This window comes from Sinocyclocheilus grahami, unplaced genomic scaffold (genome assembly GCF_001515645.1).
Source record: "Sinocyclocheilus grahami isolate Dianchi unplaced genomic scaffold, SAMN03320097.WGS_v1.1 scaffold54.1, whole genome shotgun sequence".
Classification (NCBI taxonomy): Eukaryota; Metazoa; Chordata; class Actinopteri; order Cypriniformes; family Cyprinidae; genus Sinocyclocheilus; species Sinocyclocheilus grahami.
This window is the reverse complement of record NW_015505233.1, coordinates 77,109-92,577: the sequence shown is the minus strand read 5'-3', so window position 1 is coordinate 92,577 and position 15,469 is coordinate 77,109. Positions and strand designations below refer to the sequence as shown.

At 39.9% G+C, this 15,469-nt stretch overlaps 1 protein-coding gene across 6 annotated transcripts in view; it reads left to right on the top strand.

Annotated features, from left to right (window-relative positions):
* Positions 1 to 15,213, top strand: part of LOC107583450 (apoptosis-stimulating of p53 protein 1-like) — a 41,849-nt gene extending 26,636 nt beyond the window's left edge. For 5 of the 6 annotated variants that reach the window (XM_016269647.1, XM_016269645.1, XM_016269644.1 and 2 more), the window contains 15 exons: positions 2,222 to 2,323; positions 5,511 to 5,531; positions 5,664 to 5,838; positions 8,325 to 8,521; positions 9,032 to 9,172; positions 9,488 to 9,680; positions 10,293 to 10,424; positions 11,423 to 11,532; positions 11,634 to 12,066; positions 12,161 to 12,900; positions 13,126 to 13,263; positions 13,357 to 13,490; positions 13,593 to 13,759; positions 13,872 to 14,071; positions 14,202 to 15,213. In XM_016269647.1, coding sequence (XP_016125133.1) covers positions 2,222 to 2,323; positions 5,511 to 5,531; positions 5,664 to 5,838; positions 8,325 to 8,521; positions 9,032 to 9,172; positions 9,488 to 9,680; positions 10,293 to 10,424; positions 11,423 to 11,532; positions 11,634 to 12,066; positions 12,161 to 12,900; positions 13,126 to 13,263; positions 13,357 to 13,490; positions 13,593 to 13,759; positions 13,872 to 14,071; positions 14,202 to 14,243 — 2,925 coding nt within the window. In that variant the 3' untranslated portion in view covers positions 14,244 to 15,213. The remainder of the gene's footprint in view (positions 1 to 2,221; positions 2,324 to 5,510; positions 5,532 to 5,663; positions 5,839 to 8,324; positions 8,522 to 9,031; positions 9,173 to 9,487; positions 9,681 to 10,292; positions 10,425 to 11,422; positions 11,533 to 11,633; positions 12,067 to 12,160; positions 12,901 to 13,125; positions 13,264 to 13,356; positions 13,491 to 13,592; positions 13,760 to 13,871; positions 14,072 to 14,201) is intronic. The other variant, XM_016269646.1, reaches the window with a different exon arrangement.
* The last annotated feature ends 256 nt before the right edge of the window (positions 15,214 to 15,469 follow it).

Genomic DNA, 15,469 nt, shown 5'->3' with positions numbered 1-15,469 from the left:
AAAACGCTGTTATGCATGCCAGTCCAGTATTTGGCGATGTTGCATTGTAAAGAAACACTATATACGCCTTTGCATATACCTATAATTCGCACTTTGAAACCCGTTTTTCACAAATTTGCCTTTTTGAGGACCCCAAAACTCTATTGTTATGTAAATGAATGGCCAAAACTAAAAACGGTGTATTATGCATGCCAGTCCAGTAGTTGGCAATGGCACTTTGTAAAGAAACACTATGCGCCTGCGCCTTGCACTTTAAAAAACGTTTTCACAAGTTGTGTAAACGAACAGCCAAAACGCATTAAAACGTTTTAATTAAAAATTGTGTGTAAACAGCACCTAAGTTGCACGTACAAAATACCATATTATGGTACAATTATGATAGAAATTACAAAACCATCATAAATTGAAGAAAAACATTAAAAAGCAAAATTTTGCATAATTTTGTATTAAGTCAAAATAAAAAAAGGGTACATTATCATCTTGCTCAAACCGAGTAACTTGAATGCATCTGCCATTGTAATTACGAATTCCCAACTAGTAAATTTGAACTACCCATGAGGACTTTAATGTACCAGTATTCAATTAATCAAGTGATTCATTTAATTCATTGCCAGCAGAACTGAGCACCCATGAGCAAAAATGGCTGATTTCATATGACTGACTTCTAGGGGGTCCTGCATTAGTCAGTCAGTCAACAGCCATTATGATGAAATGAGCATATTAACAGATCGCTTTTTCCAGTTATTATAGACCTCATTGCAGTTATATTGACTAGAAAAATTCTTTCAGAGCTGAGCATTTCTGCTTTATCTGACAGCACAGAGACCTCTCAGAGGATATCTAGCGCCGATTCCATCTTAGCTGGCCAACCCCAATTTTAACATGGACTTGCCACATTGACTTTTCTTATAAGATCTCAGTGATGCCTCAATGAGATCATTTAGATAAATGTACCCTCCACACGAAAATGAGGTTTTTGCAGTCCTCTGACTCACAAGGGCCTGTCAGATGTGTTTTAGTCATTATAAGTATAACATGTGTACAGTGAGCCAGTTATGGGAATTGAGAGAAGCCAATGATTGAATTATTTTGAATGTGTGCCATACTGACATGTCAGACAGAAAAACAATCTCGGATTTGTTTATGAAATTCAGGAATATTCTGATACATAGGCTCTTGTTACTTGCATGTTTGAGTATGTATGCATGTCGTGCTTATATCGTTAAGTATGAGTGAATGTTAAAGAGTGTGTATAGTAGGTGAGTTCATACAACTGCAGGGCATTGCATAAGTATACGCACCCTGTTCACTCTCTAGGCATTTCCTCGTGATCCTGTGGTGATTTCTAGATTTGTGTTTTTGTTTGTCTGTACCTGTTGAATTGTTGTTTACTGCAGATATTTCTATTACCCAATGCCACACAGCAGTCCACCCTACGAATGAATGAATGAATGATGCATTTATATAGCGCTTTATTGTGTATTGTTGTACACCCAAAGTGCTTTTACAATCGTGGGGTGGATGGGGGGAGCCAGTTATGGGAGTTGAGAGAAGCCAATGATTGAATTATTTTGAATGTGTGCCATACTGACATGTCAGACAGAAAAACAATCCTCTCCTCAACCACCACCCTACTGGAAGCAACAGCTTGGACCAGTTTAAATTCTAACCATAAATTCTAACTAGTTTTATATGGACAATGGTGATCTGTTGCTGGCTTAAACTAGTGTGAAGATGCACAAAACAAAACATATAATGATAATGATCTAGCTTGTCTAGGATGGAGCCAGACATATAGTACCAGTATAAATGTGTCTAAAAACAAATTATTTATTTTTACATTTTTAATTTGAAAAATTAACCTTGAAAATGAACACAAAATAGGTTGAATTTGACACAATCCAGTGATAAACCAATGTAACAACAATTAAGTGGCCAAAATTTGGCCTATTTCGATATTATTTCATGTTTTCTAATATTTTTGAGTAAATATGATACATTTTTATTTCATTTCAGCAGTTTTGTGTTTGTCTATTTGTCATCATTAATTTGCATTACACATATTGTCGGCATCATCTATGTCTGTTGACTACTAGTTTGAAACTACCTTCATCAACATTTAATTCAAAAGATTTAATTAAATAATTGCATAAATAAGTGAATTTCAGCTTGTTTGTGTGCAAGGCTAATTCTATGATACTTTGTGTGTGTTTGTGTGTAGGTGGGGAATCCACGTGTGGAGTTAACGCTGTCAGAGCTGCAGGAGATGGCAATGCGACAGCAGCAGCAGATCGAAGCTCAGCAGCAGATGCTGATAGCTAAGGTAGGCGCCACCATATGAATCCTCATATCTCTTTATTTATTCACATGTCTTCAGATCTTTTTCCTCTTCTTATGTCTGAAATGTTCAGTTGAGAAGAAACTGTCAAATTCCAAAATGGCACTTTTATTTAGGCTAGGATATGCATCTTTAATTTTCAGATCTGTTAATGGTGCTCTGTTGGTCTGCTGACTTTAAAACTAAGACCCCTGTGGTCCGGCATAAACAGGTGTACACACATGCATCAGGGGAATACTGTACTTGAACACATGGTCATATCATCTGGAATGCATATACTGTCATGTTTGATTAATTATACTAGCCTGGTTCCATGCGGCCATGTCAGGAATTTTCTAAATACCTTTTAAATGATTTGCATTTTAAATTTGCTGCTAGTGCATTCAAGCCTGACATCATTCGGTTGTCTCTTTTGATATTGTGTTTTGAGAACCATGTCTTTGTGATTGAGATATTGTCTTGAGGTCAGTGTGTGATAGTTGAGTATCACACTTAGGTCAGCGGCAGAGGGAACTGTGCGTGTTGCCTGGATGCAAAGTTCTTTTCCTTAAACAACAACAGGAAAGAGACTCCATTCACTTAGGAAATTAGATCAGCATGGAACTGCAGCTGTCAGGAAGAGGGAGAACGTTAAGACCACTGGAGATTGTGTGTTCATGTACGTGTGTTCACGAAGGTGTAGTCAGTTCCCGGTTAAAGGTATCAGAATTAGGGCTGCACGATTAATCGAATGCGATTGTCATGCGCATTTTGATAGTAATGCCGGTTCTGTAATCAGCAGGAAATCATCATCACGTGAATGTTCTTTTTAGCAGCATCATATGACCCCTTTAAGACAGTTTTCACGTGTCAGCTGCCCTGCATTTGCATTGCATTTGACTGTGAGGAAGAGTTAGGAGTTCATATGCTGGCTTTACAATACATGTAGAAGCATTTTGTATTGTAAAGTTTATTGCTCCATTGTTGTTCTGGTTTTGTTTGCTCAGACTCTGCTGACATATTCTTGGTTCCTCTGGTCTTTCAGATGGAGCAGAATTTACTACACATAGCCGTAGTTCACTGACAAGTTATGCAAAAAAAATCGCAGACGATTTTATTGTGCGATTCTGAAATCGAAGAAATCGTTCGCGATAATGACAGCTGTTTGCTGCTCCATCTGAAAGCATGTGAAAACACCACATTTAATGATACATTTTTACTCCAAACTCACTTCATAACGTCAGTCGAGTGTTTGAAATAAATCCTTCTGTGAGATGATGTGGCTTCTTACACAGAATAAGGCACGCAACATATTTCATAGTATTTAAGCAGTGATAAAGGCATTGCATTATTAATATACTTTATTTTAATGAAAATTATAATAATAAGAACTCCAATAAACCGTATATTGCCGTAGTCGTGTGTTTATTAGTCACGTTGAATCAATGAAAGCAGTTGAATCTTCTGTTTATTCAGCTGCAGCGATTCTTCTGGGGCATATTTGGGGTTTCAGCGCGAGAGCGGCCTCTGGCCTTCGCATGGAGATTTACTGCTGATCACAGAACCATGCTTCACTGAGAGATACGCATGACAATCGCAGCTTCCTTCGAATCACGATCTCGATTCCATTTCGATTTATCGTGCAGCCCTAATCAGAATGCTCTGGAAATTGCAGACAAGCGACACAAGGCCTAGCTATGATCTCTGAAGAATATGCGACTGTGTATTCCATGAATGAGTATCAAGAGGTCATCAACTCATCCTGTTATTGTAAGGTAAAAAAAAATGCATGTATGTTTAGAACTTTTCAGGTAGAGGTGTTTGTTGAAATGCTATTTGTGACCCTGAACCACAAAACCAGTCATAAGGGTCAATTTTTTTTAAAATTGAGATTTATACATAATCATTTATACAATCTGAAAGCTGACTAAATATGCTTTCCACTGATGTATGGTTTGTTAGGATATGATAATATTTGGCTGAGATACAACTATTTGAAAATCTGGAATCTGAGGGTGCAAAAAAATCTAAATATTGAGAAAATCCCCTTTAAAGTTGTCCAAATAAAGGTCTTAGCAATGCATATTACTAATCAAAAATTAATTTTTGATATATTTAATAGCATGATCATTTTTGCGTTTGCCTTAGCGAATGTGCTATCCTGTCAGCAATAACCTGTTCATGGGCTTTTTTTTATTACTGTCAGTAAGTGCACTTCCATATACATGTGGAATACATGTGACCCTAGACCACAAAACCAGTCATAAATTGAGATTTACACATCATCTGAAGGCTGAATAAATAAGCTTCCATTGATGTATGGTTTGTTATGATAGGACAATATTTGACCGAGATACAACTATTTGAAAATCTGGAATTTGAGGGTGCAAAAAAAATCCAAATATTGAGAAAATTGCCTTTAAAATTGTCCAAATGAAGTTCTTAGCAATATTAATATTAGCATATTACTAATCAAAAATTAATTTTTGATATATTTACAGTAGGAAATGTACACAATATCTTCATGGAACATGACCTTTACTTAATATGCTAATGATTTTTGCCATAAAAAAGTTGATAATTTTGACCCATACAATGTATTTTTGGCTATTTCTACAAATATACCCGTGCTACTTATGACTGGTTTGGTGGTCCAGGGTCACATTTTATTAGGCTAATTTTGTTTTTTTGTGGATAGATGACTATAGATTGTAGAGTGGAAAAAGTGCATGCATATTTCCACAAACCTGTTCTACGTAACTGTAAACATTGTAGCTCTGCAGTTCCATCTGTTCATTTAACACTGGATTGTGTCGAGTCAACACTCTGGGACTGTTAGGCCTGGCTTTGTATTTGCTCATTCTGAAGCAGACCTGAAAGCGTTAGTCAGCACGAACGCCTGTGTTTCCCTCCACTTTCTATTTTAGTCTCATTCATCATACATTCACGTTTTGGGTGTGTTATATTACAAAAAACCCAAATAACTGAAACTTTCATACAGCTGGAGTAATTACAGTATTATTTGTGTTCCTTTTTATTTCCTCTTCTAACAGAAATCTTTCGTGTTCATATTCTGTAACGGCTCTGAAATGAAGTTCATGATGTTCTTTTATTTCCTGTCTCTATCTTTCCCCTCTCTATTTTACCATCTTACCTGGCCCTTCCTTATTGTTTCCATCCCATTCTCTCGCAGCTCTCCACTGTGCGTAGTGAGGTGTGTGAAAGGGCTTTTGTTGATCGGTGACGTGTTTGTTTTGATGATCTGTGGAGCGTGTTCCCTCCCATTTTGAAATTGACTGTTACCCTCTCCTGTCCTTTCCTCCCTTTTCCTCTCCTCCGTGTTTAGGAGCAACGATTGCGGTATTTGAAGCAGCAGGACCCACGTCAGGGCCAGTCCGTGTCTGAGAGTGAGAAGCTCCAGAGGTTGAGGGAAAGAGTGGAAAGTCAAGAAGCCAAACTCAAGAAGGTCCGTGCCATGAGGGGCCAAGTGGACTACAGCAAACTCATCAACGGCAACCTGTGTATGTACAGCCATGTTAACAGACTTCAAAATGCTTTAGATTGCTCACTTTATAAATGAATTTAACTATATGTTTAGGGATGCAGCGATTAACCGCACTTTAACACGTCACGGTTAATTAATCGTAAATGTTCTGCTAAACCGAGTGTTTTTGTTACACAGAATGGAACTGTTGCAGCCTGTGCAAAATGGAAACAAAGTTACACTAAAGGTGCACCAGCTTAAAATGACGTGCTTATCAGAGACACGGAGGCTACTACATGCATTAGATTAACTGTGACAGAGGGACCAAACAGCAAAGCTTTATTTCCACCAGAGAAATGCTTGTCGATAGTGTGGGACCATTTTGCGTACACCAAGAATGACCGGGGGTGTCATTTAAATATTGCCGTAAAAATCTGCTGCTAAAGAGCAAACACATTAGGGATAATGTATGGCTTGTTGTACATTAACAATTTTAATGCACGACGTGAAGGCAAGAAAAACCTGACGTGAAGCAACGGCTCGTTAGCTCAGCATTCTGCCCGCTTCAGATCAGAAAGAGATGAAATAGTGCGGTAAGATCACATTTATTTGAATTAATTAATTATATTTAGCTACTTTAATTAATTATTCGATCGAGAGAGAGAGAGAGAGAGAGAGAGAGAGAGAGAGGGGACAGTTGCCTACCTGCATCTGTGCGTCTCTCCAGTAGGCTATTTAATCTATTTTATTAATAAAAGTCGTGGGGGAGCGTTCTCAAGAAGTTTGTGTCCTCCTGAATGATTGTATACGTGCGCAGCGTGATCTCCAATCTTACAAGCCAAAATAATAGACATGATTTTCTCAGGCCACATGTAAAATCATATGAATTATTATAAAGATTATTAAAATGAATATGTATGGATGACAGTTGATTACAATATTTCAGTGTATTTCCATCATTAGTAACAGTTTCCCCTGTGGGATAAAGTTAATATATATGAATAATACTTCATTAACTTTATTTATGATCCCTGTTGTAGTATTATTCATAAGATTTTTTTTCATCATGTATCCAAATTCTCTACCCCAGGTCCAAAAGAAATGTAAAGAATGTACAAACTGAAAATATTAAATACTTTTGTGATCTATTTCCATTTGTTATTTTCAAAAGAGAAATACTGTCATGGATGTTTACAGAGCAGAGGTCACCATTTTAAAATTCCAATAGGAGAGATGGACTTTTCTTTGTCTTTTATTATTATTTTGTGCTGTATTGTTGGTTACTGTGTTATTTCTGTTTCAAAAGCCAGCAAAAAAAAACAACAACACTTTAATATCTAAAGAGTGATTTTATACATTAGTAATGTTGTGAAATTAATAAATGCATAATAATTGTAAAACCGTGATTATTCCTCAATAATCGTACCAACAAAATCTATAATCGTTGCATCCCTATATATGATGTATAAATGGTATATGATGTTTTTTATTTGGATGACCAACTATACTACCAAGTACAATATCTGTTTTTTGCTTGAGTATCATATATGTCCATTAACAAAGGACTGTGTTAACATAAGTCAACATGAAATCAAAATTTAACGTCCTTTCCCCCTCGCAATGACTGATTACTCTTCTCTGATTATGAATATATATCGGCACGAGGGTTTGGCAAAAATGTGTCTAATGGCCAAACAAGTTTAAACCTCTCCCCTCCAACAGCTTGTCAATCACATGAAGATCGCAGCAATTTGCAAATGACACTGATCCTATCAATTCCCAATGGACAAAATCAAGTCTCGCCCGACATTTTTTACTTGTCTAAGAAGCCATTTCACTCGCATATACTTCACAATAGGAACCAAACATGGTCACAGATTCTGGGTTGTGCCATCTTTAAGTTTCAGGGTTGGATACTTGCTTGTTCAGACCCCACAAATATCAAGTCACAAGCCATCACTATTTTGCCCTTGAGCAAGAAATATTTTGTTAGGGGGATTGTCCCTTTAATATGTTCATATCACCATTCCAAGGCAACTGTGCACAAGAAAGTTCCTCTAAAGAAATCAAACCGCTAGTTCTGAAGCTAACAGTTTTTACTATTGTTAGACCACACAGTGGAATTTCATCCCTTGCTCCAGTTGCTTTTGCTATCCACTCCCTTTGTGTTCCTGGCAGTGGATCAGTCAGTAGGAACATCTCTGAACTTTAAAACGAGGAGTTCTGGTTGGGGTGTGGAAGAGCCTGGGGTGGATTTCACCCCCTCATGACATTCATGAGATAAAAACAAAGATCATAATACCATTCCTCTCTATTTAGAATTTGTCTTATGACATGTGGACTTAGGGAGTGGACATCTGGCCAAGCAGCAATTTGCACTGGTCCTCACTCCTACACACTTGCTTGAACACACACCCACTCGAAAAATCCAGACACATGTATGTAGTGTATCAACAATCGTGCATTCATTTGCACACAAAGATAGTATTTTTATAATCGGAATGCTTCATGTGTGTCTTTCAGCTGCAGAAATTGAGCATGTTAGCAGCCTGTTCCAGGAAAAGCAGGCAGAGCTGCAGTCAGCTATGCTAAAGGTGGACCAGCTCACGCAGCAGCTAGGCGATCTGCGACGGGGGCGTCTCAATGGATTGCAGCCTCTCGGGGGACCGGTGACCAGCAATGCTGCCCTGGAACTACGCAAACTCTACCAGGAACTGCAGGTAGGCATTTTCTGCGAAGAGAGATTGACACTATTTGTTGGTGGTGATGCTGTTTGTTGGATTTGTTCAATTGCAGTCAACTCATGATATCTAATGACCAAAAACTAGCCACAGTTTTTCAGAAAAAAAATTCAGCTCAGTTTATCTTAAATATATTGGTCTCGCTTGGGAAACATAATAGGAAATAAACTTTATTTTAATCCATTAACGCTGTTTGATCATCAAAAACGTGATGAATTTTTGATTTGCTTTGATTTTAATGCGCTTTCCTGTTTTGCCACACTTGTTTATTCTTTCCTCAATCCTCTCTGAAGTTGTTTGTGGTACATTGAGCCCCACAGTGATAATGCATAAAATATTCAGATTATCAAGCGTGTTTTCAGACTCCAAAGATATTAGTTGCATAAACATGTGACATTTGATGAGATGGTAAAATATTCAGATGCAGTAACAAAATCATCAGTTCTGTATGCATGTGTATGACACATGTATGTTTGTATTAACATTTAGATCCGGAACAAGCTAAATCAGGAACAGAACAGCAAGCTACAGCAACACAAGGATATGCTTAACAAGCGCAACATGGAGGTGACCATGATGGACAAGCGTATTGGGGACCTCAGAGAGCGTCTCTACAAGAAAAAAGCAGAGGCAAGTGAAACAGCTTGCAGCTAAATTGCCATGTACAGTTTGTGCACTAGATCTATAATATTACAATGAGCTGGATTGTAAATCATTGCTTAGTTGTTTTTTTTAAAGATACCCTAGAATTGGCTAAACCCTGCTATTTAAGCGCGAAGAATTTCAAAGCAAAGATTTTGACCCCCAGAGGCATACAAAATTGCATTCAAGGATATTTGTTGATATATATGCTGAATCTTTTTAGGTGTAAATATTAGAACAATGTTGACTAACCTTGCAAACTTGTCTGTATGAGGTTTGATTAACTAAACCTCTTCTCTACAGCTTGGCCGAATGAGTGGTCCTCCCTCCCCTCAGCCCACCCCAGGCAGTTCCGGGCGAGTGGCAGCAGTCTGTCCCTACATCCAGGTCCCGGTGCCCGGGTGTCAGGAAGGAGGCTACAGTTTACCGCCTGATCCCCTGAAGCCACAGTCTCTCTCCACCTCTGCTACAGTCAACCATGCTCGCTCTAAGTCAGGTCAGTCTTTCATCCTCCACTTTTGCATTTGTTGCCTTCCAGGACTGTAATAAAAAAATACTACAGGAATTCTGGAGGTTTGTCCAAAGAATGCATCGTTGAGAACACTCTTGTTGCTCTCACACAGAAAACATTCATACAAAAGGTCTCTGTGGTAAAAATTATGAGCATCAAATGGGTTTACAAGGTTCATGACCCCATTCAGGAAGATACTACTACATAAATGATGAAAGACGTATCATTATGTTTGCATCTTTAAGGCTGTGTATATCTATCACTTAAGAGCAGAAAGCTGGCTCTGCACACCACTGCTGTAAAATCATTCATTCAGATCAGTTCAGATTTATTTCTATGCTTCTCTCATTTTCCTGATGCCACATTATGCAGTATCACTTTCCATCTAAAAGGGGCAGCTCCTAAACACCAAGTTTTTAAAACATATCTTTATTCAGATACTCTCATTAACGTCACACTACAACATCTTTTTGTTTGTTTTTTCCAGCCTTTATTGCTAACATGCTTTTCCATTTTCTCATGTCTGTCACCTTTTCTACTCCTCCCCCTATTCTTTTGTCATGCTTGTGTGTCACATATGTGGGGGCGGCGGGACAGAGGAAGAGAGGGTGAGGATGCCTGCAGGCCCATGGAAGGTCTCAGACTTAGACATCATAGTGGACCCTCTGGTGCCAACCTCAGAGCCTAGAGAGGGGCCAGAGGCCCCCACAGACTCCGACTGTACTTCTAGTGAGTTTTTTGGGTATGATATCAAGAAGACATTTTTTGATCAGAATCCATAAAACAGGATTGGGCTTATATTTACAACAGACATTTTCTTGTGTTTGCCATTTGAAAACAGTTTAAAAGGCATGTTTCATTTTCAATCGTAGCTAAATAATATATAAAGACATTGTGAATTGACTTGATCATAAATTATTCACAAACACGGAGACAATCAATCTACACTAGCTTGCACTTAGTTTGTCAGTACCAATGAGGTAAGTCCTATGCATACTGTAATGTCTTACCTCATGGGTACTGACAAACCAAGTGCAGAAAATGTGAATTTAAGCCCACCCATTATTCATCTTAAAAAGCAGTACATTTACCATATCCTAGTAGTCACTGAAGTTGGATCCACAGGACTCCTAAAACCCTGAAATGAACTGGTGGAAAAAAGTAGCAATTATGTAACGTTTATTTTTGTAAGTAGTCTTGAAGATGTAAGGCTGGCCTTACAAATGCACAACAAAAGATTGTATTTATCCTTTAACATATTTAATCACCAGAAGAATTTGACCCATTTAGAGAGAAGAAACCTCCATATTTGATATAGTTTAATCTTTTGCTTCACTGCATTTTTCCTTTGTGGGACTTGGCAGTTGACTTGCCAGTGAGTTTGATGGCGTGTCTGTCAGACGAATGGGATAAACATGCGTCATCGCCCATGGCTTTGACAAGCAGAGCAGTGGACTTGGACACATAGGCTTAGTAATCCATTTAACCCAAACAGAGCTGGATCTGTGCAGAGGACAGGACAAAAATATTACCCACTCATACCCATGATTAGAAGTGTCCTGATGTCATAGGGGTCAGAGATGTGAGTGTAGTCCCATTTGAGACTCATCTCCTGCTTTAATGACCCATTGAGCAGGTCAGTCTGTGCCATAATGAGGCTGACAGGAGAAAGAGCATATACGTCTCTGTCTCTGTCCATCTAACTCATACTTCTGCGCTTCCTACAGCTAATGATGCAATCTGGCCCTCGTTCAGCAATAATAGGGTTCCTCTAAAACCTCCAGACTGGAAGGACTCAAGTCAAGATCATACCAGCAAGATGGGTACCTCAGACAAGGTGAGATTAAACAGTCTCCTTAGTGCTTAAGCAAAAGTGTTCTTATGAAAGACATCTTTGAGTCTTGTTCAGGCTTAACTCGTGGTTTTGTCTCTTTACAGGAAGCCCCTAAGCTGTTAGGGACAGTAACAGCATTGTCTAAGCAGCCTCCACCCATCTATGGAACTTATCCCAGTGCAGGCCATCACTCCACAGTCTGTGCCACCAGCTCGTTGCCTCGCTCTGCTCCTGGCACCTTAGGCTGGCAGAGAGCACCCCCTGCCTCTGGTTCCTCTTCACAGCAGATCCAGCAGCGGATAACAGTGCCTCCCAGTCCTACACCACCCTCCGGGTCAGCCCTGTTCCCTCAGGGTGAGAGGACAGAGCCTCCTCTTGCTGTGGCAGTACGTCCCTTTATTCCGGACAGGGGGTCCCGGCCCCAGTCTCCAAGGAAGGGCCCTGCCTCTATGAACTCCAGCTCAATCTACAATATGTACCTGCAGCAGCCTACAGCCAAAAACTACTCCATCAGCAGCAGAGCTGCAGTTAAAGCAGGTAAGAAGTTGTTGCATTGGTTCCAGACATAGGTATAGCTTTGATTATGTATTTTCTCTTCTTTTACATTTTGTTTTTCTTCATTGGCCTCCAGTATATGGAAAACCGGTCCTACCGGGCTCCACCTCTCCTTCTCCAGTTCCACTCTACCAGCACTCCTCTACAGATGAGGTTGACAGAGAGGCAGCCCAAGAAAGCACTCTCTTACCTCCACCCAGTGTGGAGAACATCCCTCGCCCTCTCAGTCCTACTAAACTGACCCCTGTGGCCCACTCCCCTCTCCGTTACCAAAGTGACATTGACCTGGAGGTGCTGAGAAGGAAATTAACCAATGCTCCCCGACCTTTAAAGAAGCGAAGCTCCATCACAGAACCAGAAGGACCCAGTGGACCTAACATACAGAAGCTCTTATATCAGCGATTCAACACCCTTGCAGGAGGAATTGAGAATGGAGTGGGTGGTACACCCTTCTACCAGCCTGACAGTCCTCTGAACTACATGGCCACAACCCTGGGCAATGTGGACACTGCCAATGGGAACCTGATAGAATCAAGCATCTTAGCTGAACCTTCAGCAGAGCCAGAAATCCCAATCCCTCCTCCCACCTCTTCCGTGTCACCAACAGCTGATGATAATGAGAACCAGCTGACACATCTATGTAGTGACTCAGGGGGTGCCCAGTCTGCTGATGCCTCAGACCATTCTCTTAAGGACAATCATAACAACAACCACACAAATGTTACAGACACACAACCTAGCCCAGTACCAAAACCTAATTTCCCTGTAGAGCAGGACACCACAGCACACCCAGGCGCTCCTCCTGGTGTATCTACGGTGAGTTGGCACTAGCTTTTTGGCCATGGTTGTCTAACCCTTTATTCTGAAAAAAATCTTTACAAGTAAAATTCATATAAAGAGTCCTTTAACCCTAACCTTGGTAACATCTAGACAGTACGGTTTGCTTATCTCTGCATAGGGATGTATTCATTTTTTTACTTTTTTGCTCAAAATATGTTTTTCTTCAAAATATGAAGGCTAATAGAAATTTTCACATTACAGCTCAAGCGCACCAACTTGAAGAAGCCCGGCTCTGAGAGGACAGGTCATGGCTTGAGGGTCAAGTTCAATCCTCTTGCACTGCTTTTGGATGCATCTTTGGAGGGCGAGTTTGATTTGGTGCAAAGGATTATTTATGAGGTACAATTCAGCTGCTGTACGCCCCTTATACTTACTTTGTACGCTTGAAATGGACTCAGTAGTTTTTCCTCCTCAACTTGTCTCCATCTTCAGGTGGACAATCCTAGTACTCCAAATGATGAAGGTATCACGCCTCTCCATAATGCAGTATGTGCAGGTCACCACCATATTGTTAAATTCCTGCTGGATTTTGGGGTCAATGTCAACGCAGCAGATAGTGATGGATGGTGAGGACTATCAATTTTGTCTGATGGTTTATCTCTTCACGTTGGTCTGCATTAGGGAATAACACCAATCGCAGTTGCTAACTCTTTCTCACTTGTGATCAGGACGCCCCTACACTGTGCAGCGTCATGCAACAATGTTCATCTTTGCAAGTTGCTGGTGGAATCTGGAGCTGCCATTTTTGCCACTACTATCAGTGATGTGGAGACGGCAGCAGACAAGTGCGAAGAGATGGAGGAGGGTTATGTCCAGTGCTCTCAGTTTTTATATGGTAATATCAGCAGCAATCACTGGTGTTGTTATTTTTTATTGTTAAGTGTGTGTTTCTAGAATAATGGCTGTAAATGATTCTGAAAGCCTACTCTTCTTTGTTTCCCTTCCAGGTGTGCAGGAGAAACTGGGTGTAATGAATAAAGGGACGGTATATGCCCTGTGGAACTATGAAGCTCAGAGTGCGGATGAGCTGTCCTTCCATGAGGGCAATGCTCTCACCATCATGAGCCGTAGAGATGACAGCGAGACAGAGTGGTGGTGGGCCAGACTTAATGACAAGGAGGCCTACGTACCACGCAACTTGTTTGGGGTAGGATATCTGTATAGGCACATTTATTTTTAGACGGCACTGTTGTGCATTCAGATATTTTGTTAAAACTTAAGTTGTAAAGTGAGAAAAAAAACAAACCCTGTAAGTCTGTAATCTGTTCTCATTGTAGCTGTACCCAAGGATCAAACCCAGGCAACGCTCCCTGGCATAGGTGTCCAGAAGAGACAGTGCAAGCTCCTATAACAGCACTTGGCATGAAGCTGCAGGATGGCGCTCTGCCCTGTCTTTGCCGTCACCACAACACAGAGCCCACAGGGGTGGCAAGATGATGGAGCACGTCTGGTGTCGGATAAGATGGATTTACCCAACAGTGGGGAATTCAGTGGTCTTCTGTTTGCATCCCAGATTTTATTCGTCACTATGATGTTGTTTTTGCAGTGTCCCTCTTACCCATATCTCTGTTGAGGAACATGTTAGCTTTTCTATCCTCATCCACAGTGCAAACCTCCTGAGTATATGTGTGTGTGAGTGTTTCAGTGTGGGATGTGACTGTCAGAATGGGACATGGATGTGATAAGAGTTGGTGACAGAGAATGCAGTCTTGGATTCCAGTGTTTCGTGCTCTGTGGTTTTTGTCAGGCAAAAAGTAAACCGAAGGAACTGATGTTTCATGTCCCACGGTTAGGAAGTTGCTGATTCAGGGGAAAGGAAGGAAGGTGCTGGAAAGTGTTTAGAAGAGGCCTTGAGGCTGGTCAAGCTATGGATAATAAGGAAGTGGCCTGGTCTGGAAACATGTATATGTTTATGTGTGGAGGATTATGTGGCTTGAGGAGGTGAAGTCATCTATGAGGAACTGAGTTTTAAAAGGAATGCTGAAAACTGATGCCATAAAAATGAATGCAGTGGCTGTTTTCCACCAAACGGGGGATATTGACAACATATCACAAACCTATATTCCTATGCTTAATTTAAGTCAGGCTTTATTTTTTTTTATGCTACATGAACTTTTCCCTCTTTAAGGGATGTTTATTTAATTGAAATAAAATAAATACATTCTTTAAACAGCTTGATATAGGCTTATGTGGCTGTCAAAACTGGCAGGATCTGCCTAGTGTTTGTGCTGCCATACAAGAGCCATTTATGTAAATGTGCACAATAAAATTTCCACATTGTGACAAAGTCACATGTTGTATTGACTGCATTTTTCACATTCTGTGGTCTGTACAGGAATATGCTGTGTACTGCACAGATTAAAAATTCATATGGACAAATATCAATAAATGCAACACTGATGCCTTGTTGTGAAGTTCGTTACATGATATTACTTAAGTGTTTTATGTGTACTGTATTACTGAACTTGTTTTATTTTTGCTTAATTTTAACTTGAAAATAAATGCGTATCATAACCTTCGAAGTAAAAAAGAATAATAATAGCAA